Below are 25,325 nucleotides of genomic sequence, written 5' to 3' on the forward strand. Positions count from 1 at the left end.
CTGTGTGGGTCCATATATACATGGGTTTCTTTCAGTAGTAAATACTACAGTACAGCACCATGCAAGATTGGTTGAATCTGAGGATGCCGAACCTCACATATGGAGAAACCGCATATATATGGAGGGCTGACTATAAGTTATATGCAGATTTTCAACTACACAAAGAGTAGGCACCTCTACCTGCTGCATTGTTCAAGGGTCACTGTATTTCCCTTTTTTTTTTTTAAGGATAGAAGATAAAGTCAAGCCATCATATCACATTAGAATTGTAAAATAAGCTGTAGAAAGGAATATTTCAGAAAATATTTTATTCAGAAACTGGTATTGTATGATAAATGTTTAACACTTGGTTAAACACATGGTATTCAGCTGATAGTTGGCTCTAAGCAGTTTTTCCACTTTTACAGGAACAGTACTGGCGTTCAGTTATGTTTCACAACCACCTTGATTATTTAGCTAAAAATGGTTATGAATATGAAGAGAGCACAAAAAATCAAGCAATAAAAGAACAACAGGAACTTTTAATGAAAATGCTTGCGGTGAGTAAAATAAGTATAGTGGGGAAGAAAAGTTAATTTTTTTTCTCTAGGTTGAATTTCTTAATGGTATATGAATTAGCACCAGGTTCCACAACCTAGAATTCCTAAGTTGTATCTGGTGGTGTTCTTCTTCCTTAAAAGTTCTGTTTCCCAGTTCACATTGCAGATAAAATATTTAAGACATTGCCTTGTATCTAATATCATAGGAAGAAATAAACTCTTCCGGTGCTACCTCCCTTTTTTGTTTTTGCCGACTGGTCTCTGTTTTAATAGGCCCTGTAGGTGATTCAGATGCTTAAAGTTTGAGGACTGGCTCTAGCTCCTGCTCTTATCATGTGCAGCAAATAAAGTTTGAGTGTAGACTTTTAGGTCTGCAGGCTAAGCAGTCTTAAGAACTTTGATCAGGCTTTTAGATATGCCTTGCCTTTTGTTATCCTCTTAGGTAAAAGTTTGTCTGTAGCCAGTGACCAGGTTTGGTCCCCTGAATATTTAAGTACATTTATCTTTAGAGATAAAAGACTTTTTGAAACATAATATTCATAACTTTGTGTCCTCATTCCAGGTTGGCTTATAAGGAGGAGTATAATGTAATTTCTTCTGTGCTCTTCTTGTACTAGACTGTAAACACCTTGAGGGCAGTGACCATGTCCTGTTCACTACTGTATGCCAGGCACTGATGTAGTGTCTGATACGTAGTGCACCTCAGTATTTCCTAAGAGAGTAAATGGCCCAGACTTTCCATTTTAAAGTTGAAGAAAAAAACTGCTGAGGAAAAAGTGATATCTGAGACCACAGAGCTTATTGTAACTTGTCTCCAAAAGGTGATATTCACTGCTGTCACCTCTATGCAACACTGCCTTGCATTTAGTATTAAAGAAATTTAATTAGTTTACTATAGAGTAAGTTTTGTTCCATTCACAAAGTCCCATTTGTACACCAACATGAACTAGTAAACATTTTATTTCCTACAACATATGTAAGGAAACATGTTTGATTTATTTACCATTTAGTCTTAGAGGAGCTTTTCCACTGGAGTGCAGTGTTCCTCAGCAGGGTGCTAGTAGAACCCTGTTAGTTCTTTAGCATTCCCTGCCCCCAGGCAAATGCCCATAGTTCCACCTAATTACTGGGAAAACCATACTACTTTCATTTCCAAATGCCCTCTGAGGCAGAGTACCACCCTGATTGAGAAGTACTGCTTACAGATAAGTGATTCTGGAAAACTTGAGAAGGACATGCAGGTAAATATCTAAAGCGTCTGTGCTGATGAATCAGACTTGACATGTCTAAGTAACAAAGTAATACTTCTGTGAATTATGAGACCTTTAGTAGTCTTCGAAGTATTAGTTTTCCTCACATTGTACTTCAGTTGCCTTACTTTGAGTCGTCAAAATTCATACCAAAAGAAAAAGTCATAATAAATGAATGTTTTTCATTTTATATTGTAAGTATCAAAAATAGAGCAAGAAAAAGGAGGTTGTTTGCTAATTTGGAAGTTGTATAACTGTCTCTGGTAGTTAGAGATCATAGGCAATCATACTTAAAAAGCTAATGGATAAATCTATTTGCCCACCCACATTCACTTAGTAGCATTTGTGTGCCAATTCTAGGCAAAGTAATAACAAATCATTTACAATTTATTCTTTCTTTCAATTTGCTACCCTGTTTTGTGAGTGCAGGTGGTGGAATGGGCAGGAAAACAAATTCAGGAGAACCATTTTTGAATTTTTAAATAAGTCTCTTACTCTCCTTGCGATCAATAACTTGAAATGATATGTCATATTTCATTGTTGATTGTAAAATGCACCATTATTTTACTTATTTAAGTCACTAAGACAGAAAGAAATGCTGCCAATTAAACTGACTCACCATCAATTGTAAGATGCTTCTCAACTTCAGAGAGAGATGTTAAAATGTGTAAAATGTACCTCTTAGAATCAGGGATACAATATCTAGAAAACTTTTCTTAGTTCTACTAGTAGTATCATTCTTTTATTTTTAAAAAGTTTTACTCAACATAATTTGACTTTTCCCCCCCTTTTTTCCTTTAGCTTTCTTGTAAACTGGAGCGGGAATTTCGTTGTGTGGAACTTGCTGATCTAATGACTCAAAATGCTGTGAATTTAGCCATTAAATATGCTTCTCGTTCTCGGAGATTATTATTGGCCCAGAGACTTAGTGAACTGGCTGTAGAGAAAGCAGCAGAATCGGCAGCCACCCAAGCTGAAGAAGAGGAAGAAGAAGAAGAGGATTTCAGAAAAAAGTTGAATGCTGGGTAAGAAATGTTTGAGTTTTACCATCCTGAATATTGACTTGGTCTTTTTATAGCCCTTTATTGAATAATATCATTGTCTTTTAGTTACAGTAATACTCCTACAGAGTGGAGTCAGCCAAGGCTCAGAAATCAAGTTGAAGAAGATTCAGAGGATACTGGAGAAGCTGATGATATAGAAGAAAAACCAGAAATACATAAACATGGTAAGAAAACATTTTTAAGGCAGTTTAAAGATGAGATGTGTCATGTGCGTGACTGCTCCCCTTTTAGTTGGCTGAGGGAAATTGAATACCCATACTTTTTCAAGACATCTTTCCTGTCTGATTGTTGATTACAGAAGATGACTTTATCTCTGCATTTACTTTGTATTGTTTTATCTTAATTATTCTATAGGAGAAAACCCATTTTTCAAAAGTGTAAATTCCTCTGATATGCCAGCTATTAAGTCAGGTAAGAAAATTTTGATTTTGTAATATCGAGAAAATTTTGAAGTAGTCTTTCCAGTGATACATCTACTCAAATACACCTTACTCTTCAGAGACATCTACTCAAATACACCTTACTCTTCAGGGCCTGTTTTGTTGTTGTTTTTAATCAGAAATGGTTGAAACAGTGGTCATTTAATAAATACTTATTAAATGCCTATTTTGTATTTAGTATTTGCCTGGGGTGGGGGGCTACAGTGGTCAAGTAGACATGCATGTTTGATCCCTGGATAAACCTTATAGTACCAGCTGGCTTTTAAAAGTAATATATAAGTTTGATTTTAATATACTTTTACATGTGTACAGATTATTAAAAGAGCATATAACAGGTGGCTGTAATCTAGTCAGTGGTGGGGGATGGTTTGGGACCCCAAGGAAGGCCTTACGGAATGTTTATTTATTTTATTTTTTAAATTTATTTTTGGCTGCATTGGGTCTTCATTGCAGTGCGTGGGCTTTCTCTAGTTGCGGCGAGTGGGGGCTGCTCTTTGTTGCGGTGCGCGGGCTTCTTATTGCAGTGGCTTCTCTTGTTGCAGAGCACAGGCTCTAGGCACACGGGCTTCAGTAGTTGTGGCGCATGGGCTTCAGTAGTTGTGGCTCGTGGGCTCTAGAGAGCAGTCTCAGTAGTTATGGTGCACAGGCTTAGTTGCTCCGCGGCATGCAGGATCTTCCTGGACCAGGGCTTGAACCCGTGTCCCCTGCATTGGCAGGCAGATTCTTAACCACGGCACCACCAGGGAAGCCACCACATGGAATGTTTAAAGCAGAGATCTAAAGGATGAATGAGTCAGCCAGGCAAAGGTGGGTGGGAGCAGAAGCAGAAGAAAAGCATGTGGGCTTAAGGAACAGCATGTGTGAAGCCTGTAAGAGAGGCTTGAAGAGCACAAAGAGCAAAGAGAAAATGATGCTGAATGGTTTTGGAGCACTGAGTAGGAGCCAAACTGTGCAGATCCATGTAGGCCATGGTAGGACTTTGATCTTTATTCTGAGGTTGCTGGGAGGCTATTGTAGGTTTTAATCAGGGGCAGAGTATGGCACACTGAAGAGGAGGACTGCATATAAGGAGACTTCTGAGGTAGTCCTAAGTGAGATTGAATAGACTGGGGTGGTGGTGATTGCTGGTAGAAAGAATGGGAGGAATCGAAGAGATGTTTCTGAAGATGATATAGAGAGTATGGAAGTTCAGGGTGTAAAGAATAACTGTAAGTTTCTGGCTTGAGTACTTGAGTGAATGATGGTGCCATTTACTGAGTCAGGAAACACTAGGGAAACGTAGGCTTAGATAGGAGGACGATGAATTACTATTGGCTGTTTGGGTCAGGAGCTCAGGAAAGTAGTATCTCTGGGATGGAGATATGAAGTGAAAATTGTTGACATAAGTATAGCAGTTTAAACCATGGTATGGGTGAGTGAGCACTGGGGGAGGATCAAAGTGAGGAGAAAAATGAGGTTAGGCCTAGAGAGGAGGAGGAGGACGAACCATCAAAAGAAAATGAGGAAGGAGGTAAGCCAGGGAATGCAGTATCTCAGAAGTCAAAGGGGAGATAGTATCAAGAAGAAAGGAACACTCCGCTATGTGGAGTGCTGTTGAGAGGTCAAACAAGGTGATGGCTGGAAAAGATCCACCAGTTTTGGCTGCATAGGGTTTACTGAGTTCTTAGCAAGAGCAGATTCTGCAGGGTAGTAGGGCTAGAAGCCATGTATTGGATGGAGGAACATATGAATAGTGAGGAAATGGGAATAGCTGTGTAGACAGCTCTTGAGAAATTTGGTTGCTTAGGAGAGTGAGAGAAAATTATGTGGGGGGCGAGAAGGGGATGTGGCAGAGAGCGTGTCTGGTTTTTGTTTGTTTCTTTAAGTTGGGAAACTTGAGCCAATAAAGAAGGAAAAGTCAAAGATGACATGAGTAGCCACTGATAGCACAAGTTTCTTGAAAAGCAAGAGTGGGTGGGATCTAGAGCATTCGTAGAGGGATTATTAACTAGCTAAAATAAGGCACCATTCTTCCCTGGTAACAAGAGAAAAGAATAGATGTCTACATATTGTATCTGTCTATTTCATAGTGGCAAATTGGGATAGTTCCCATCATCTAATAGCTTTTATTTTGTCTTAGAAATAGGAAGGAGGTCATATATAGTTATTAATAGTTTTAAAGTTGCAAAGTACATTATTTTCATATAATACAGATTAAAATATTCCATTATTCTTATAGAAGTCATAAGTCTTTTGAGTTTTACCACTATTAAGTGAGGGTTTCTTTCTTATGAAAGGTGCAGTTACCTCTAGCAACCAAGGACGAATAAACCCCTTCAAGGTAAACTCTTTCCAGTGATGTTTTCTATTATTTAAGTACATTTCCATACAGAGAAGTTTCCAAACTACCAGATGACCCTCCCCAGACTTAAGAGGCATTAAAGACTGCAACAGATTAAATTTTAAAATATTTAAATAAGTAATTATTTTAAAATAAACAAGGATGAAAGCAGCACCTAGTTCCTGCTTGGACCAAGAGTTACATTTTCTACTTCTGAGAACCTACAGTTTTGAAGGTTTTCAAAACTTGGGGATGTGGTATTTGGGAATATGCGCATCAGTCTTAATTTGGATTATACCAAATATATTCAGTTCTGAAGGTGAGACTACAATACAAACTTAACAGAAATTTAAAGGAAAAATAAATCTCTTGGCATTTTTTTTTCTTCTTTAAACATTAAATGCTAATATTAGTTTGCTTTTTAGGTATCAGGCAATTCCAAAGAGCCATCCATTTCAGTAAATTCAGTACGTTCAACTAATATTTTAGACAATATGAACAAATCATCCAAGAAATCTACTGTACTTAATCGAGCTACAAATTATGAAAAGTCTCCAGTTATAAAGCCTCTGGTTCCAAAACCAAAGTCTAAGCAGGTATGATTTCACTTGCCCCCATCTGCAGTACACAACTCATAGTCTGTTTGTCTTACTTTAGTTTTGTTCACTCTTTCAGGTATGAGACAGGAGGCTCTGTTTATAAGTGACTGTCTAGTGAGGGCAATGGTTCGCCATTCTGGTTTTGCATCAGAATCACTTTTTAAAAATATGTAGGGCTTCCCTGGTGGCGCAGTGGTTGAGAGTCCGCCTGCCGATGCAGGGGATACGGGTTCGTGCCCCGGTCCGGGAGGATCCCATATGTCGTGGAGCGGCTGGGCCCGTGAGCCATGGCCGCTGAGCCTGCGCGTCCGGAGCCTGTGCTCCGCAACGGGAGAGGCCACAACTGTGAGAGGCCCGCATACCGCAAAAAAAAAAAAAAATGTAGACCCAGGACAGGGACTCATGCATCTATCTGTATTTTTTTTTCATTTTCCAAATGGTTCTGATGCATGTCCCTATTGAATGACAGCTGGTTTAGTACCTGGCCCTAATCTTTCCTTGTTGTGTATTCTGATTTTTCCTCCCAGATTTTGTCCCAGTTTTGGTATTTTATCAGATTTGTCATCAGTGAAATAGACCTATCATTTGTATTTTCCATTTCATATAATTTTATTCATCTAGAATACATGAAATTTGAGGTACAGTTTTTTTGGGTTTTGTGTGTGTGCTTATACATGTTTATTTTCAACAGAGGACCTCTCGGGACTTCACATGTTGGTGTAAGAATTCTAAAAATTATAAATATTTCTCCACGTTTTTCAAAATTTGCTTGTAACATATAAAATCATACTAGATTTTGTTGCGGCATTCATTGTGTTTGGTTTTTGTTTGTTTGTTTGTTTGTTTGTTTGTTTTTACAGGCATCTGCAGCATCGTTTTTCCAGAAAAGAACTTCCCAAGCTAATAGGACCGAGGAAGTAAAAGAAGAAAATCCTAAAAATCCATCATCTGAAACCCCAGCTATGTGTCCTCAAAACACTGAAAACCAAAGGTCAGTACACAGAGAAATTTAGTGTTCTCAAGATGTAGTATTCCAATAAAAGGCATACAGAAGTAGCAATACAAAATTATGTGGCCCTATTATTCATTCATGTAAATAATACATTGGCACAGGTAGTAGGCATTCTGAACACTTGTAACTTTAGGGAAGCCACAAATATTGATTAATGTCTATTTATATTACTTATTAAAGTATGCTTTGATAAACTGCATGCATGTTTTAAATTGTGGATACGTTTTGCTGGGACACTGTATTTTATAATTAGTTCATTTTTTCATTTGTTTGTTTTTAAATCATTAGTATAGTTACATGGGAGAAACACAGTCAAAAGACAGAAAAAGGTGTGTGATGAAGAGTAAATCTTTTCCCTATCCACCCAGTTTCCCCTCCACTGCACAAGTTTCTTATATAGCCTTCTGGAATTATCCTATGCATGTACACTTAGATTTATCTATTTTTTTTAGTTTTACAGAAATGGTAGTATACTTATTGTTCTGTGCCTTATGTTTTTCATTTAATAGCTTTTGCAGATGATTTCTTATTACTACATGAAGAGTTTCTTTAATCTTTTTACTTCCATCGAATGGCTATACCATAATTTATTTAGTTCTCTACTGGTGGACAAAAGGTAGTTGCTGGTCTTTTGCTAGTACAAGTAGTAGTACAGTGAATAACTTTATATGAATATTATATACCTATAGCTGTAAGATGGATTCCTGTATGGTTCAAGCTAATGTACAACTGTAATTTCGATAGATATTGCAAAATTGTTCTGCATGGATGTTGTATTATTTTATACACCTCCAGCAACATGAGAGTTCCTATTTGTCCATATCCTGTTTGTCCACCAACTCAGTGTTACCAAATTTCTTGATCTCTTGTATGCTAAATTTATTTAAAATACATCAGCTAAATTGAAAAAGTCACCATTTCATTTTTAGTGTTATGTATCTCATTTAACCACTATCTCATCTTAACCAATTTAATTTGAAGGGATAGCTGTGGTTTTAATTTTTCCTATTTTGTTCTGAATTTAATTTAGATATTAAACAGTGAAATTTTTATTTAAGAAGATTCCATTTTTTATACTATCAACAGGCTATACAGGAAAAAAGTGCTCAGTAAATATTAAATGTTTGCATTAAATCTTCACTTGTGACCTAAAGACAGTTTGTGTCAAACTGAAATCTAGTAAAACTGACAAGTATGCTGTGTCCATGCTTTACATAATAATGGCACAGGAAAGGACCCACACTCCCAGGTCAGCTGTGAGGGCAGGGGTGAGGAGCTTGAGAGAAGTCGTGATGATTTCAAATAGCTGGTTTGGGAAATGGAGAAAGGCTACCAAAGATACATGCAAGGGTTATATTGGGCTAGAGGGGCTAAGTAGGATTGGAGATCTTGAGCCTGTCAACATTCATAAAAGAGTTGAAAGTTCAGAGTTTTGCTGCACTTGGAAAATACAGATGTGAGTAATCCCTTTGAATTGATCTTATAAAGGATTTTTTCAGCTCATTATTCCTACAGTCTCTAGGCAGTTTTAAGTAATATGTAATTATGAATATTAACAAGTGTAATTAACTGTGTCTCTCTTACTTTATATATAGGTATGCTAATGGTTAATCACTAACCTGAAAAATCATGAAGCACTTTAAGACTGTGTCTTAATTATAAAATTTTTTTACATAACTGCTATTTTAGGCCAAAGACTGGGTTCCAGATGTGGCTGGAAGAAAACAGATGTAATATTTTGTCTGACAATCCTGACTTTTCAGATGAAGCAGACATAATAAAAGAAGGAATGGTTCGATTTAGAGTATTGTCAACTGAAGAAAGGAAGGTAAGTAAGGATAATTGTACTGAGATTGAGACTTTAGTGAATTCCCAGGGTTTTTTTTTTTTTTTTTTAATTGGGGTATAGTTGTTTTACAATGTTGTGTTAGTTTCTACTGTACAGTGAAGTGGAGTTCCCTGTGCTATACAGCAGATTCTTATTAGTTATCTATTTTATACATATTAGTGTATATATATATATCAATCCCAATCTCCCAGTTCATCCCCCCGCCCTCGCTTTCCCCCCTTGCTGTCCATACGTTTGTTCTCTACATCTGTGTCTCTATTTCTGCCTTGCACACCAGTTCATCTGTACCATTTTTCCAGGTTCCACATATATGCGTTAATATACGATATTTGTTCTTCTCTTTCTGACTTACTTCACTCTGTATGACAATCTCTAGGTCCATCCACATCTCTATAAATGACCCAATTTCATTCGTTTTTATGGTTGAGTAATATTCCGTTGTATATAAGTACCACATCTTCTTTATCCATTCATCTGTCGATGGGCATTTAGGTTGCTTCCACAAACTGGCTATTGTAAATAGTGCTGCAGTGAACATTGGGGTGCATGTGTCTTTTTGAATTATGGTTTTCTCTGGGTATATGCCCAGTAGTGGGATTGCTGGGTCATATGGCAACTCTATTTTTAGTTTTTTGAGGAACCTCCATACTGTTCTCCATAGTGGCTGTATCAGTTTACATTCCCACCAACAGTGCAAGAGGGTTCCCTTTTCTCCACACCCTCTCCGGCATTTATTGTTTGTAGATTTTCTGATGATGCCCTTTCTAACCTGTGTGAGGTGCTACATCATTGTAGTTTTGATTTGCAGTTCTCTAATAATTGTGATGTTGAGCAGCTTTTCACATGCCTCTTGGCCATCTGTATATCTTCTTTGGAGAAATGTCTGTTTAGGTCTTCTGCCCATTTTTCGATTGGGTTTTTTTTTTTTTTATATTGAGTTGCATGAGCTGTTTATATATTTTGGAGATTAATCCTTTGATTGTCCGTTGATTCATTTGCAAATATTTTCTCGGGTTAGGGGAGAATCTGATGTTCTGTTCTAGCCTTTCATGTGGAAATTAGGACAGGTGGCTTGTACCTGTTGCTCCTCATATGTCAGTTTCTGCCATGAGAAAGAAGGCTAAGAGCAGCTTTCTCTTGCAAGGGGAAGGATTGTGTGTGTTGTATCAATAAATCTCAGACTTCCCTTCCCTAGGAATGACTGCATGCAGCATGGGCACCTTGTGACAGTTACTTACCTTGATAAGCTGGTTTTTATGAATAAAAGTATTGCAAAATGAGGAAGCTAGAAACTGGTCTTACCACCTCTAGCCTCCTTTTATATTTCTCATTTTTTATAAGTATTTATAAAAGGATAAAAATTGTAAAGAATTAGATAAAATGACATCTGATTGAATAAGATCTTATTAGGAAAAGAGGAAGAGACTTGGCAAAAGTTGTGATTGTGTTTTTGAATACCTAACAATGTAGTCAATACTTTTAGTGTAAACCTTAAACATTTCTTAAATCCAGTCTGTTGATGTGAAAAATACTACATTTCAAATGGTCCCTTTTCAACAAAAATGACTGGGAAGGAGAATAAAGTAGGAGGAGGAGGAATTGTTATAGATTAAAAGAGGTTTAAGAGGTAAATGAAATGAGTGAAGCTTTTTAGATTCTTGCTTAGTGAGTAGAAACCAATCCCCAAAGAGCGTATACTGTATATAACGTTCCTGATATGACAAAGTGATGGGGATGAAGGACAGAGAACTGATTGCCAGGGGTTAGGGCTTGGGAGAGTAGTGGGGTGGGGCAACATGTGGGATCCTCATGCTTATGGAACTACTCTTCTATATTCTGAATGCGGTGGTAAATACACAGCCTACAATAGAATTATACACACACAAACAAGTAGAAATAAAAAAGGGGATATTATCAATGTCAATATCCTAGTTGTAATAGCACACTACAGTTTTGCAAGATGCAACCATTGAGGGAAACTGAGTAAAGGGAACACGGTGGCTTTCTGTATTATTTCCTACAACTGCATTGAAATCTATAATAATCTTAAAATAAAAGGTTTTCTTTTTAAAAAAGTACCTGCAGTTATAGTGTTTTGCACTTAATATGGTTAAATACAAGCAGAGTTTAGACTGAAATATTATAGAGGTAGAATGTAAATTTTTTAACGTGCCCTGCAATTAAGTAATAAGAGATTTGTTTAAAAATAAAAAAATGAGAACCCTTAATGACTAGTTTAACAATTCAAGTGCTAATTATGCTGCTTTACATAAAGGAATGTTGCCTGCAAAAGTAACGAAATCATGTCCTTCCTATTTCTTTGTTAGTGCCTAAAAACTTTTCTCCTGCAATATTTTTATAAAGGCATGGGCTGCCAAGGCCAAAGGAGGAACTGCAAATGATGGAGCTGAAGAAAAGAAACGAAAACGTGTGGTCGATGATAGTCACGAAACTGAAAACCAGAAAGAAAAAACGAAGGAGAATCTGAATTTGCCTAAAAAGCAAAAACCTTTAGATCTTTCTACAAATCAGAAACTGTCAGCTTTTGCATTTAATCAGGAATAGAGTAAGGAAGTGTACTTAGGAAAGTAATGGATTTTTTACTCATCTTTGATGAATCTAGACCTTTTAAAAAAAATCTTTAGGAAACTCTTTATATATTTGTAAAAGAGTTTAAAGACTGCTGTTTGTCTTTATAAGATAATGTAGTAATTATATTGGTGTAGGTAGCAGGGCATCTGTAAGAACTATCATCTCTTCAGATTGCTCTGCCCCCAAATGGAGGGCCATTCAGAAGCATTGTGGTCATGGTCACTGACTGGAGGCCACTGTCATGTCCCATTGGAAGCTGATTTTTTTGTGTGTCTTACCTTAAAAATTATCAAAGCCAAGGTCTTAAAACCTCTGAACATTGAAGTACCTTGTAGGGTTTTACTTGTTTGGTTCATGTCATGTACTGGGAAGTACTACAGAACTCCTCTTCCCAAGTGTGCTACCATAGACTGCTCTCTATGTCTATACTGGCCCCAGGGGACCATGTTTTTTTTTTAGGATGGGCCCTAAACGTGTAAATAGTTTTGTAGATGAGACCTTTTGTTTGTTTTGGCAGTTTCTTCATATCTTACTTTTAATTATTTGTGTAGCTTTTTTTTAAATAAAACTTTCACATTTCCATATTTAGCTTGATATGGTCTTCACATTGCATTTCCATGAAATGGAAGTGTTTCTAGAAAATATATTTTATATTTATTACTGTAATTTCTACCACCCCCCATCCTATTACAGAGTATACACACAGAAGAGAATTGAAGATACTATTTTGATAGCATTGCAGCCCAGCGCATAATGTGGTCCTGGTAAGCTACTCTGGTTATCAGCATCAGCAGTGCTTTTCTGAGCAAGTCTTTGAAGCCTTGATAAGAGAGTGGTTGAAGAGTAATGGGAAGTGTTTAACTCCTCTTTTATTTTGAACAAACAAGATTTAATTAAGCAGTTCATACATTTTTTGGTTAGTATTCTAAGCAGAACTTAATACAAATGCAGCCACTTAATGAGGGCAAAGTACAAGGGGTGGGGTTGGGGTAGGGGGATAGCAGTAAAATAAAATCAGGTGGCTCAAAATAGAGGGTAGTTTTATAAGTTGGAAGGAACAAAATACGTTGAAAATATAGATGTATAGGAGCCAAAGGATATTCCTTGTCTCATGATGATTAAGGTTGTGAAGGAATACATTTCTGATTTTTTAGTTAGTAGCTGGTATTGAGAAACATTGTAGCATAGAGGTTAGGAGCACAGATTTCAAAGCCAGGCTACCTGGGCTCAAAGGACCACTGCAGTACTACCAGCTAAATAACCTTGGGCAAGTTCTAGCCTTTATCCACTCATCTGTAAAATGGGTATATCAATAGTAACTACTTTAGAGGGTTGTTATGAGAATTAAATGAGGTAAAAGCACTTACCTGGCACATAGTAATGTTTTATATACATATTGTTACTATGCTGTTGGCTGGTTCATCTTGCTTTGTCATTAGGTTTGATTCTGAATTAATTATGTATGAATTAATTTCGATTTCAAGATCCTGAAGTAAAAGTTTATTTATATTACTTTGGAAAGCATGTTTATAGACATGTATTTTTTTTTTTTTTTTTTTTTTTTTTTTTTTTTTTTTTTTTTTTTCGGTATGCGGGCCTCTCACTGCTGTGGCCTCTCCCGTTGCGGAGCACAGGCTCCGGACACACCGGCTCACGGGCTTAGTCGCTCCGCGGCATGTGGGATCTTCCCGGACCGGGACACGAACCCGTGTCTCCCGCATCGGCAGGCGGACTCTCAACCACTGCGCCACCAGGGAAGCCCCTAGACATGTATTTTGTTTTTACTTCCTCAACTTGCTTATTACCACAGTGTATAATACTTAAGGATATGATCCTTGAGTGTTATATTTCAGATCCATAGGAACCTGATAACACCAAGGATTTGCAAAAGGTTTTTTTCTTTCTTTTGTTCCTTTGGCCACACCATGTGGCATGCAGGATCTTAGTTCCCCAACCAGGGATCGAACCCGTACCCCCTGGAGTGGAAGTGTGGAGTCTTAACCACTGGACCACTAGGGAAGTCCCTGCAAAAGGTTTTTTTAATCTCCTACTTTTGTTTGGTTGAAGGAAGGTTTTTGTATTGACCTGGTTTAACTTACAAATCAGAACTTTGAAACCAAGAAATATCATACTTATTCCTTTTCTATATAATATTAAACTTCTTTTTTTTTTTTTTTTTTTTTTTTTTTTTTGCGGTACGCGGGCCTCTCACTGTTGTGGCCTCTCCCGTTGTGGAGCACAGGCTCCGGACGCGCAGGCTCAGCGGCCATGGCTCACGGGCCCAGCCTCTCCGCGGCATGTGGGATCTTCCCGGACCGGGGCACGAACCCGCGTCCCCTGCATCGGCAGGCGGACTCTCAACCACTGCACCACCAGGGAAGCCCTTAAACTTCTTTTAAGAAAAAAATATCTTTGGGACTTCCCTGGTGGTCCAGTGGGCAAGACTGCACACTCCCAGTGCAGGGGGCCTGAGTTCAATCCCTGGTTGGAGAACTGGATCCCACATGCTACAACTAAAACCTGGCGCAGCCAAATAAATAAATAAATAAATATTTTTTAAAAATTTCCCCCAAAGTACCCTTTTTAGCCTCCCCCGACCCCCAAATCTAGGATCTATCAAGAATGTTGAATTGGGACTTCCCTGATGGTTCAGTGGTTAAGAATCTGCCTGCCAATGAAGGGGGCACATGTTCGAGCCCTGGTCCAGGAAGATCCCACATGCCGTAGAGCAACTAAGCCCTTGCACCACAGCTACTGAGCCTGCACTCTAGAGCCCGTGAGCCACAACTGCTGAGCCCGCGTGCTACAGCTACTGAAGCCCGTGCTCCCAGAGCCAATGCTCCGCAGCAAGAGAAGCCCCTGCTCGCCACAGCCAGAGAAAGCCTGCATGCAGCATCAAAGACCCAACAATGAAGACCCAATGCAGCCAAATAAATAAACAAACAAAAAAATATTTTTTTAAAAAAGAATATTGAATTATATTTGATTATTAGAAGTATGTACTTTTTTTTTTTTTTTTTTTTTTCCCAGTATGTGGGTCTCTCACTGTTGTGGCCTCTCCCGTTGCAGAGCACAGGCTCCGGACGCGCAGGCTCAGCGGCCATGGCTCACGGGCCCAGCCGTTCCGCAGCATGTGGGATCTTCCCGGACCAGGCCACGAAACTGTGTCCCCTGCATTAGCAGGCGGACTCTCAACCACTGCGCCACCAGGGAAGCCCAGAAGTATGTACTTTATTTAATACAGGAAAGAGTGAGGAAGAACATCATCCCTAATCCTAATATCTAGAGATAACCACTGTTAACATTTTAGTGTATGTCATTAGGCTTTTTTCTGTATATGTGGTTTCTTTTGTTTTTTTACATAGGTGTGCAGTCCAAATTCATGCTGAGTAGAGGCGTAAAGGAAAAAGCAAAACAACTCAAGCCTGCAGTTTAAAGTGTGGCCTTTTGCTTATAGTGTTCCTGTAATTGACACCAATTTCTACCTACTCTGGAGCTGTGTCATAAAGGGCAAAAACTTATGGAGTAGAAAGTAAACATAATGGAATCAGAAAGCCAAAAGTTGGTTCTTTGAAAGACTGATAAATTAGAAAAATATCTGACAAGATTAATCATGATGCAAAGAGAAAAGCATGAATAAGTAGTATTAGGAATGAAAAGGAAATTAACTAAAAAAACTACAGATTTTTTAAAGGTAAGAGGCTTATGATGGTCAGTTTTATGTGTCAACTGGCTAGGCTACAGTTGTTATTCAGTCAAACACTAACCTATGTGTTGCTGTGAAGGTATTTTACAGATTGTTTTAAAGTTCATAATCAGTTGACTTTAAGTAAGAGATTATCCTAGATAGTCTGCGTGGTCCCAACTCAATCAGTTGAAAGGCTTTAAGAGCGGAACTGATATTTCCCTGAGGGAGAAAAAGATACCACACCTGTAGATCACAGCTTCCACTCATGCCTTGAGATTTTTCAGCCTGCCTTTCCTGAAGGTCTACCCTATGGTTTGGGATTTCAGACCTGCCTTCCAGCCTCCATAATCATGTGTGTCAATTTCTTGCAATAAATCAATATATATATCCTACCGGTTCTGTTTCTCCAGTTGAACACTGACTAATACAAGACTTTTAAACAGCTTTCTTACAGTAAGTTGGAAAATTCCGATGAACAAGTTTCTACAAAAAAGACTAAAATACTTAGGAATAAATTTAACAAGTGCAAAACTTATTCTTTGAACTACAAAACATTGTTGAAAGACATACAAGAAGACCCAAATAAATGGAAAGATCTGTGTTTAGGGAGCAGAAGACTTACTAGTGTTAAGATGGCAATACCCCCCAAACTGATCTACAGATTCAGTGCTATCCTATCAAAACCCCAGCTGGCTTCTTTGTAGAAAATGACAAGCTAATCCAAATGTTCATATAGAAAATCAAGGGGCTTGGAATAGCCAAAATAATATTGAAAAAGAACAAGTTAGAGGATTCATACTTCCCGATTTAAAAACACCTACAAAGCTATGTGAATCAAGACAGTGTGGTACTGGCATGAGAATAGACCTACAGATCAATGGAATGGAGAGTCCAGGAATAAACTCTCACACTTACAGTCATTTGATTTTTTTTTTTTTTTTCGGTACACGGGCCTCTCACTGTTGTGGCCTCTCCCGTTGCGGAGCACAGGCTCTGGACGCGCAGGCTCAGCGGCCATGGCTCACGGGCCCAGCCGCTCCTCGGTATGTGGGATCTTCCGGGACCGGGGCATGAACCCGTGTCTCCTGTATCAGCAGGCCGACTCTCAACAACTGCGCCACCGGGGAAGCCCCATTCTGGTTTTTTTCTGACACTGTATGGAATTAACTTTGTATGTTACTGAACCATTTCACCCAAGGGCTAATAAATACACTAATGTATTTTTATAATGAGGGTAATAATATAAGCATAAATTTAAACTACTGCCAAACTTTTTAAAAAGAGAAGAATGCTGTTCTTTTAGTTGTAAATTGTATTTCATTTAATAGACCTCTGTCTTCTGTTTTCTCCGGGTATATTTTTCTGTCAGATTGTATGTGTCTCTATTATATCAATAATTGTAGATGCTTGTTGATCTCACCAAGAGACCCAGGTTTTCAAGGGCAAGAACTGTGTTGGTGGGGTGATTGGCATAGTCGATACAGTATAATCTTTGGAATTCGGTAGGCTTAGGGTTGATATATTGCCTCTACCACTGGAGCTATGTGGCTCTAGGAACCACTTAATCTCTCTAACTCCTATCGTCCTTGTAATAAAAATGACAGCAATTTTCTGCTCAGACCTCCTTCTCAGAGAACCATCCCAGGATAGTCACATATCACTTGCTGTCACTTCCGCAGGCCACACTGCACCAGAATTGCACGACTGACCCCAGTATTCAGTGATCCCATCTCTCTCCCTGATATTTGGAATTTGGACACAGAAGCAGAATCGTTTAATCTGAGGAACTGAGCTGCACAGGGATGTAGAAGCAAGTGTCATAACAACAGCAGGGGAAAGCTAAAGTGGGAAAGCAGAGAAACAAATGAGCAGAAGAAATACATTTAGTGAAAGTGGAAAAGGGAGGAAAAAATTAAAAACAAACAAAAATTGTCAGGTCAACATTATCTCAGCTGCTTTTGTGGCCCTGATAACAAAAATCCTAGAGAAAGGAAGATGAAGAGTGGCACTCCAATTCTTCAAGAATAGTGTGGAGCAGATTAGTGGCAAATAAAGTGTTCACCGAAGATTGGAAACTGGCCCCCACAAAGAGTGTTCCTCTCTGAAAACAACTGGATTGGAATTGATATAGATGGTTTTTCTAAAGAGGGAGGAGTATTAATGTGCTGCAGTGAGATAGACTCTTCATGACATCATTTCTCCCTCAAATGTTATAGCAGCTGATTAAAAATAGTAGCTGGGCATATCTAGAGTATATAAAGAACTCATAAACTCAGTATTAAAAACAAAACATATAATCCAATTAGAAATTAGGAAAACACATTTCACTAAGAGGGTATACAAAAGGCAAACACATGAAAAGATGTTCAAGAGCATTAATTATTAGAGAAGTGCAAATTGAAACTACAGTGAGGTTTCACTACACACCTATCAGAACAGCTAAAATGAAATATAATGATAACACCAAATACAAGTAAGGATGCAGAGAAACTGGATCACTCATGTTGCTGGTGGGAATGTAAAATGGTACAGCCACTCTAGAACACAGTTTGGCAGTTCCTTTCAAAACTAAAAGGGACTTACTGTATAACCAGCAGTTGCCCTCTTAAGCACTTACCCCCGAGAAATGAAAACCTATTTTCACACAGGAACTTGTGCATGATTGTTCATAGCAGCTTTATTTTTAATAGCACCAAACTGGCAACTATCCAAATGTCCCTCAATGACTAAATAGTTTATAGTACATTCATACCATGCATGGTATACTACTCAGCAATGAAAAGGAACAAACTATTGATACAAGCAACAGTTTGGAAAAACCTCAAGAAAATTAAGCTGAGTGAAAGAAGGCCAATCTCAAAAGGATGTTTTGATTCCATTCCACTGCATGATTCCATTTATATAACATTCATGAAATAATACAGAGATGGAAAATGTATTAGTGGTTGCCAGAGTTAAAGATGGGGAAAGGAGGGATGTGGCTATACAGGGATGAATAAGAGCAAGTCTTATGGTGATGGTATAATTGAGTATCTTGATTATGGTGGTGGTTTCACAAGGATTTACGTGTGATAAAATTGCATAAAGGTACACACACAAGTCTGTACTGGTAAAATCTGAATAACTTGTACAGATTATTTCAGTGTCAATTTCTTGGTTTTTATATTATACTATCGTTCTGTAAGATATTAACACTGGGAGGGGATATCTGAGGATATCCTACAACTGGAAATGAAAAACCCTAATGAGGCATTTGTAGCTAATGGAAGAGAATTTATATTCCTGACCCCCAACAGGGTTATAAGCTCTTTAAGAGCAGACCTGGGTTTCTTTGTATTGTCAGAACCTGGCACAGTGCCTCTCCTAAACAAGATAATCAGTATGTTTCTCTTGTCAACACTGATAAAGGATTTTGAGCACACAACTGAGAAATCTGAATGTTCTTTGTCAATATACCAAGAAAAATATTCATTATATTTTTGAAGTCATTTTATGATTAATTTGCAGAAGAATAAGGGGATAGTAAGAAGAAAACTTTATTAGGAATGTCCACAAGAATTAAGACATAGCACACCTCTTCAACTCAAACACCAGTGCACAAACAATAAAAAAGATTAAAGAATATCATCATACATCATTTTGGCAAAACAAGAAGGTCCAAGTTCTTGTCACAAAATATTGAATGATGACATGCTTCCTGTCAAATGACTAACTGGATGAAAATACCACATTGCTTTTGTGTCCTTAGGAATGAATATATAGGTCACATTAATTCTTGAGTTTGAAAAAAATTCATCTATGATAACGTGATCTGAAAACTCATAACTTGAGATTTCATTTATATGATCAATTCCACCATCATTAATAGAGTCTAGAGTGCTGCTATTTGTCTCCTTGCATTTATCTTCTGATTCATCTAATAACTTTGAAACATCTTCCCCTGTCAGTTTCCTTTTCTTTGCCACTATGGATGGAAAATGAAAAATTCTGAATTCTCAACTTGTTCTATGAAATCTTAAAGCAAACTATAAAGATAATCCCTCCAGTCTTCTTTTTTTCCTTCTTGAAAATGAGGCAGTACTTTGGGCATTATAATAAGAAAACTGCAGGATAACATTTTTTAAAACATTGCATCATCCTTTTAGGTGATTCCATCATTTTTCCATTTTCTTATAATTTAATTCCTTTTTAAAATATAGCTGGGAAAATTGAAGTGTATGATAAAAGAATTTCTTAGGGCTTCCCTGGTGGCGCAGTGGTTAAGAATCCACTTGCCAACGCAGGGGACACGGGTTCAAGGCCTGGTCCAGGAAGATCCCACGTGCCGCGGAGCAACTAAGTCCGTGTGCCACAACTACTGATCCTGCACTCTAGAGCCCGCGGTGCCACAACTACTGAAGCCCGCATACCTAGAGCCCGTGCTCTGCAACAAGAGAAACCACTGCAGTGAGAAGCCTGAGCATCTCAGCGAAGCGTAGCCCACTCTTGCCTCAACTAGAGAAAATCCGCGCGCAGCGGCGAAGACCCAACGCAGCCAAAAATAAATAAATAAATTTATTTATTTTAAAAAAAGAATTTCTTAAATGATGAAATAGCAAAACCTGAAGTAAGAAAAATGAGATCAGTAAAATCCCCTAATGTATCTTAGATTTATAAAAGTGTCAGTGGCCCATATGGTAATCACCAGGATAGAATGAATTTTATTCTATTTTTTTAACTTAAATTTTCCCTTTGTGTTTTGGAAGACCTCTAAGAAAGAAAAAGTCAAAAGATTACTCCTTACAAATAGTTAGAACTGCTCCAAAAGAAAATTTAAGAACAAATATCAGGTCCAGTGGAGCCTGATGGCATTCCACGGGTTAATGATGAATTACATCATTAACATATGAACAAGTTTCCTACATATGAACGAGTTCCGTTCCTAGAGCATGTTCGTAAGTCCAATTTGTTCATAAGTCCAACAAAGTTAGCCTAGGTACCCAACTAACACAACCGGCTAATTTGCTTTGGATAACAAGGCTACAGAGACACTGTTGGTTGCCAACCTAACAGCGTTTCCCTGTTTTTACTTAGTTTAATGGCACCCTCATTTTGTTTTGTAACAGCAACAATTGATGTAAGCCATTCTTTGCCAGCAGTTGGTCTTTGGGTGGCTGTGTTTTAACCAAAGAAATAAGGAGAAATCTCCTGGGGTGGGTGGCGGTGGGGAGCTTCTTAGAAAGTCTTCCTTGCTGACAAAGAAGGAGGAGGAGGCGGTTTCATTTTCCCTGCTGTGTTTGAACACTTGATGCTCAGAGCGACAGCAGCCATCTGTGTCTGGAAGGGCAGGCACTGACAACATGCTGAGAATGACTAAGGAGAAAGTCTGGAAGAGCCTGGGTCCTTGATAACACTATTGAGTCTCCCAGCCATGCCTACAAGGCCATCTCCAGGACTCTGGTTAAGCGAAACAATGTGTCTGAATTGTTTAAGCAGGTGGTTCTCAACCTTGGCTGCACTTGAGAATCTCTCTCAAGGCCCAAATCATACCCCAGACCAAGGAAATCAGATTTCACCATGTAGGAGTCAGGTTTCCCAGGTGATTCCAATGTGCAGCCAATTTTGAGAACCACCAGTCCAGGCCACTTTTAGTTGGGTATTCCATTTTTGGCAGGAACAAAATATCCTTCATGACACAGTTTCTGATTGAAAACATGTATTTCATCCAGATAAAACTCAGATTCCCCAAATGGTGGAAAGATCAGAACCAGTTTGTTTTCTCATCAGTTTTGGTTCATCCATCTGTGAAACATTCATAACATTGCAGTTAATTTCCACAAATACTTGGATGACTGGCTGAGACAAATGTACAGTAGCAGTCGTGATGCTAAAAATACAAATACACCCAGAACAACAAAGAAACATGGCTTTGCACAACTCTGCTAAGCTGTTCCATTCCCTTTGTCTTTATTGTAATTTCCAGTTTGCTTTTTTGATGCTGATATCTTCTGGCAAAATGGTGGCCACCAGTCTTACAGGCAGCAATGTCTCTGAGTTTTTCAGGTGTAAAGTAATCAACTGAAACCAGGTCCCCCTAAAACCGAGCTCCCCTGAAGAGTTTCTGGTTAACCTCTCTGTACAAAACTTTATTCCCTGTCTTGTCCCCTCTGACCTCAATCCCATGCATACTGAAGACTAATCAACCAGAGTCAGAGGACTAAAATTGCTGTTGTCAATAACATCGTTAATGTGCTAAAGTTGCTCTTGTCAATTACTTATCACTAACATACAGGTGGTTTTCTCTAGGGCAGGATGAGCTAACAGATCACCCAGGCCATTGGACAGTCAGACCAGAGGCTCATAAACTGTAGGCATCCAGACTCTTGAAACTACGTTAAGAAATGTCACAGGGACTTCCCTGGGGGTCCAGTGGTTAAGACTCTATGCTTCCAGTGCAGGAGTTGCAGGTTTGATCCCTGGCTGGGGAACTGGGATCCCACATGCCACGTGGTGCAGGCAAAAAAAAAAAAAAAAAAAAAGTCACAAGACAGAGAAAGACAAATATCATAAGATATCACTTATATGTGGAATCTTAAGAAATGATACAAATGAACTTATTTACAAACCAGAAATAGACTCAACAGACATAGAAAAGTAACCTCTGGTTACCAAAGGGGATAGAAGGAGGGTGGGGTAAATTAGGAGTTTGGGATTAACATATACACACTACTGTAATATAACATAGGTAAACAACAAGGACCTACTGTATAGCACAGGGTACTATACTCACTATCTTGTAATAACCTATAATGGAAAAGAATCTGAAAAAGAATATGTATATGTATAACTGAATCACTTTGCTGTACACTTGAAACTGACACAACATTGTAAATTAACTATACTTCAAATTTTTAAAAATGAAAAAAAAAAGAAATATCACAAGACAATGCTTAATCCCAGTTTCTTTGTTCTTCCCATTTAAAAGCCCCCTAACTCAAAAAAAAAACCCTAACTCAAAGACCAGGTGGCAATGGATCTGAGGCTTGTCTCCCACTCCCTTGCTTGGCGCCTTGCAGTAAACCCTTACTTTGCTGCAAACACCTGCTGTCAGAGTTTGATTTTCTGCCCACAGGCACACAAGCCCTTGCTTAGTTAGGCAACCAAAGGGCATCAGGAGACTCACATGAGGAGCTGTTCCATCAAGATCATAAACATCTATCATCCCCTCTCACATCTGTGTTCTTACTGAGAGAACAGCTATAAAACACAACCAAGCCAACAAAACAAAAACAGGGCATAGCAACACTTTCTATTACTCTAGTGTTTTAAGACCTGTGTTTGAAAAACTGTCAAACTGCTTGCTGAATTACTGACCATGCAAAATTTTTTTCCCTTTGCCTCCAGAGATCCCACAAAACAATGGAAAAGAAATGAATATAGAAAGTAAATAATAATCCACAAAATCGATGATGAAGTGAAAGGGCTGAGGGACATCCACACATGAGAGAATTCAGTAAATTTAGGAGGACAAAAAGAGAGGGATGCCCAATGAAGCAAGGCAGGGAAATTACAACCTAGGCCAGCTCTTTTCTTAACTGGCCTCCTAATCACCAAGAGATCTCATTAAACTGCAGATTACAGTTCAATAAGTCTAGGGTGGGGCATGAGGTTCTGCATCTCTAAAAAGCTCCCAGGTGATGCCACTGAGGCTGTTCTGGTCTGAGGACCGCCTATTGAGTAAGTAACAAGGGGGAATATATAAGGAGGGGCTATGGCCCAGGAGGGCACAGCCTGCCCTGTGAAACATGAGAGAGGCTTCCGATCAGGGCAGGAGTGAGACGAGACGTGGGGCTGGAGCCAAGGAGATTAAGTGTAAGTCTGTATTTCAATGGGTTGAGAACCCATTACCATAGGGTCCAGACAGGTAAAGGGAAGAAAGCTAGTACAGTTGCACCCTAGGCCATTGCTGTAGAATTTGAGTCCAGAGTCACCCAATCTTACAATTTTTGGTAGAAGACAGAAATCTAGAATTTGTGTGAAGTCTCCTGAATTTGTTCCATTTTTGGCAACTAATTAAAATGGAAGACTATTCTAAAGAAAGTGAGCACATTTCCTAGGGGGAACCAGAGCAGTGAGTTCTGGTATTCCGAAGGCAGAGGTGGGGGGCTGAGGGGGAGGCGGGGGGTAAGGGAGTGGTGTTCCTGATGGTCACAAAGACTGAGAAGGAATAAGCCAGAGACAAAACACAGATGCCAGGACGATGACTGATCACGTAGTAGCCAGGAGTTGGAAAATCACAAAGATACTATTCAGGGATTTGGTGGAGGTAAAACGTAGAATCCCACTTCAGTTTGACACAGGGAACTTCTCCACTAAGTGACCGGTGGTCATGATCCCACCCTGTGGAGAAGGACTCCTAGCATGCTACTTGGTCACATCGTCATGGAAATGTAAATTATTAGCTTTCCACCTTGTAAGGTGAACTCATAGACAAATTATGGACATTTGAATGGTGCTTCTAGAACAGAATGAAAATGTTATATATTGACAATGTAAAAGTAAAGGTACAGCCTTTAAGGTGAAGGGAAGAGGGTAAGGAATTAGAATGCTAATATCTTCTGCTTACTAAGCAGGTCATTTCACTTTCCTTGGTGACTGGAGCCAAAGTTGAGACTTAAGTATGTTGATTGAAGATACAGAGGTGACTAGAGTAAGAACTAAGAACAATGATATCACTAAGGGAGAGAGGGATTAAATGGGCTAAATTCTTGTCTTTCATGGTGGGAAGTTAAAACTAAATGTCCAACGTTGATTAGTAAGAAATAGCAGTAGAAGCATATTGTTTTGAGATGTGTGGGTTTGGGGAAAACCCAAAGCAAAAAGTGTTTCTTAAAATACGCCCCTGGGCTTCCCTGGTGGCGCAGTGGTTCAAGCCCTGGTCTGGGAAGATCCCACATGCCGCGGAGCGGCTGGGCCCGTGAGCCATGGCCGCTGAGCCTGCGCGTCCGGAGCCTGTGCTCCGCGACAGGAGAGGCCACGGCAGTGAGAGACCTGCGTGCCGCAAAAAATAAATAAATAAGTAAATAAAAATAAAAAATATATATGTATATATATATGCCTCTGATGAACAGAGCTGAGGGTGGAACTGTGGCTTCCCACATCATAAGGTCATCTTTTTTATTTGGTTTTTGGACTATATGTGTGTATCACTTTAATTATAAATGTGTGTATCACTTTAGTTATAAATGTGTGTGTGTGTAGATATAGATAGATATTTTTAAAGCATACACTGAGTGGTAAATTATAGGACAAATATCATAGAGAACATCTCAGTTCCCACGAAGGAAGTGGCTATAAAGGAAATGTGTTGAACTCATACACAGTACTGAGTGACTTTACGAAGGAAGGAGGGACTTCCCTGGTGGTGCAGTGGTTGGGAGTCCGCCTGCCAATGCAGGGAACACGGGTTCGAACTCTGGTCCGGGAGGATCCCACGTCACTTGCTGCAACTAGAGAAAGCCTGCACGAAGCAATGAAGGTCCAATGCCGCCAAAAATAAATAAATTTATTTAAAAAAAAAAAAAAAAAGGAAGTAAGGAGCAAGCGTGGTAAAACGTTCACAGTTAGGGGATCTTGTAGAAGGGTACAGGGGAATTTTTTGTGCTATCTTTGTGAATTTCAATCTAAAATGGTTTCAGAATCAAATGTTTTTAAAAACTCTGAAAATCAGGTAGTTTTTCTTCCTCTTCCCCATAAAAGGCATTTCAGAATCTTTGAAAAGTAGCTTTCAATAAATTCCAAATGTGGGCTCCAAATTACAAAATTGTGTTTGGGATAACATCTAGATATTTGAAGGCTAAAGAGAAATAACAGGTCCTGTGCTACTTGCAGGGAAGCATTAAGATCTGCTTGATAGCTGAGAGGGACAGGACGGGCAGGCTGGGTGGGAGGCAGTGAGCTGACCAGTGCAGAGCCCCGAGGTGCCTCTGTGCT

The 25,325-nt window shown here is 38.8% G+C and overlaps 1 protein-coding gene across 2 annotated transcripts in view; it reads left to right on the top strand.

Moving 5' to 3' along the window:
• The window catches only part of WDHD1 (WD repeat and HMG-box DNA binding protein 1), a 62,951-nt gene extending 50,694 nt beyond the window's left edge, over positions 1–12,257 (top strand). Inside the window, exons 18-26 of one of the 2 annotated variants that reach the window (XM_059055701.2) lie at positions 408–539; positions 2,591–2,814; positions 2,899–3,017; positions 3,208–3,264; positions 5,570–5,613; positions 6,039–6,209; positions 7,073–7,203; positions 8,914–9,052; positions 11,438–12,257. In XM_059055701.2, coding sequence (XP_058911684.1) covers positions 408–539; positions 2,591–2,814; positions 2,899–3,017; positions 3,208–3,264; positions 5,570–5,613; positions 6,039–6,209; positions 7,073–7,203; positions 8,914–9,052; positions 11,438–11,638 — 1,218 coding nt within the window. In that variant the 3' untranslated portion in view covers positions 11,639–12,257. Of the gene's footprint in view, positions 1–407; positions 540–2,590; positions 2,815–2,898; positions 3,018–3,207; positions 3,265–5,569; positions 5,614–6,038; positions 6,210–7,072; positions 7,204–8,913; positions 9,053–11,400 lie in introns of both variants that reach the window. The other variant, XM_067028445.1, reaches the window with a different exon arrangement.
• The last annotated feature ends 13,068 nt before the right edge of the window (positions 12,258–25,325 follow it).

Source organism: Kogia breviceps, chromosome 3 (genome assembly GCF_026419965.1).
Source record: "Kogia breviceps isolate mKogBre1 chromosome 3, mKogBre1 haplotype 1, whole genome shotgun sequence".
Classification (NCBI taxonomy): Eukaryota; Metazoa; Chordata; class Mammalia; order Artiodactyla; family Physeteridae; genus Kogia; species Kogia breviceps.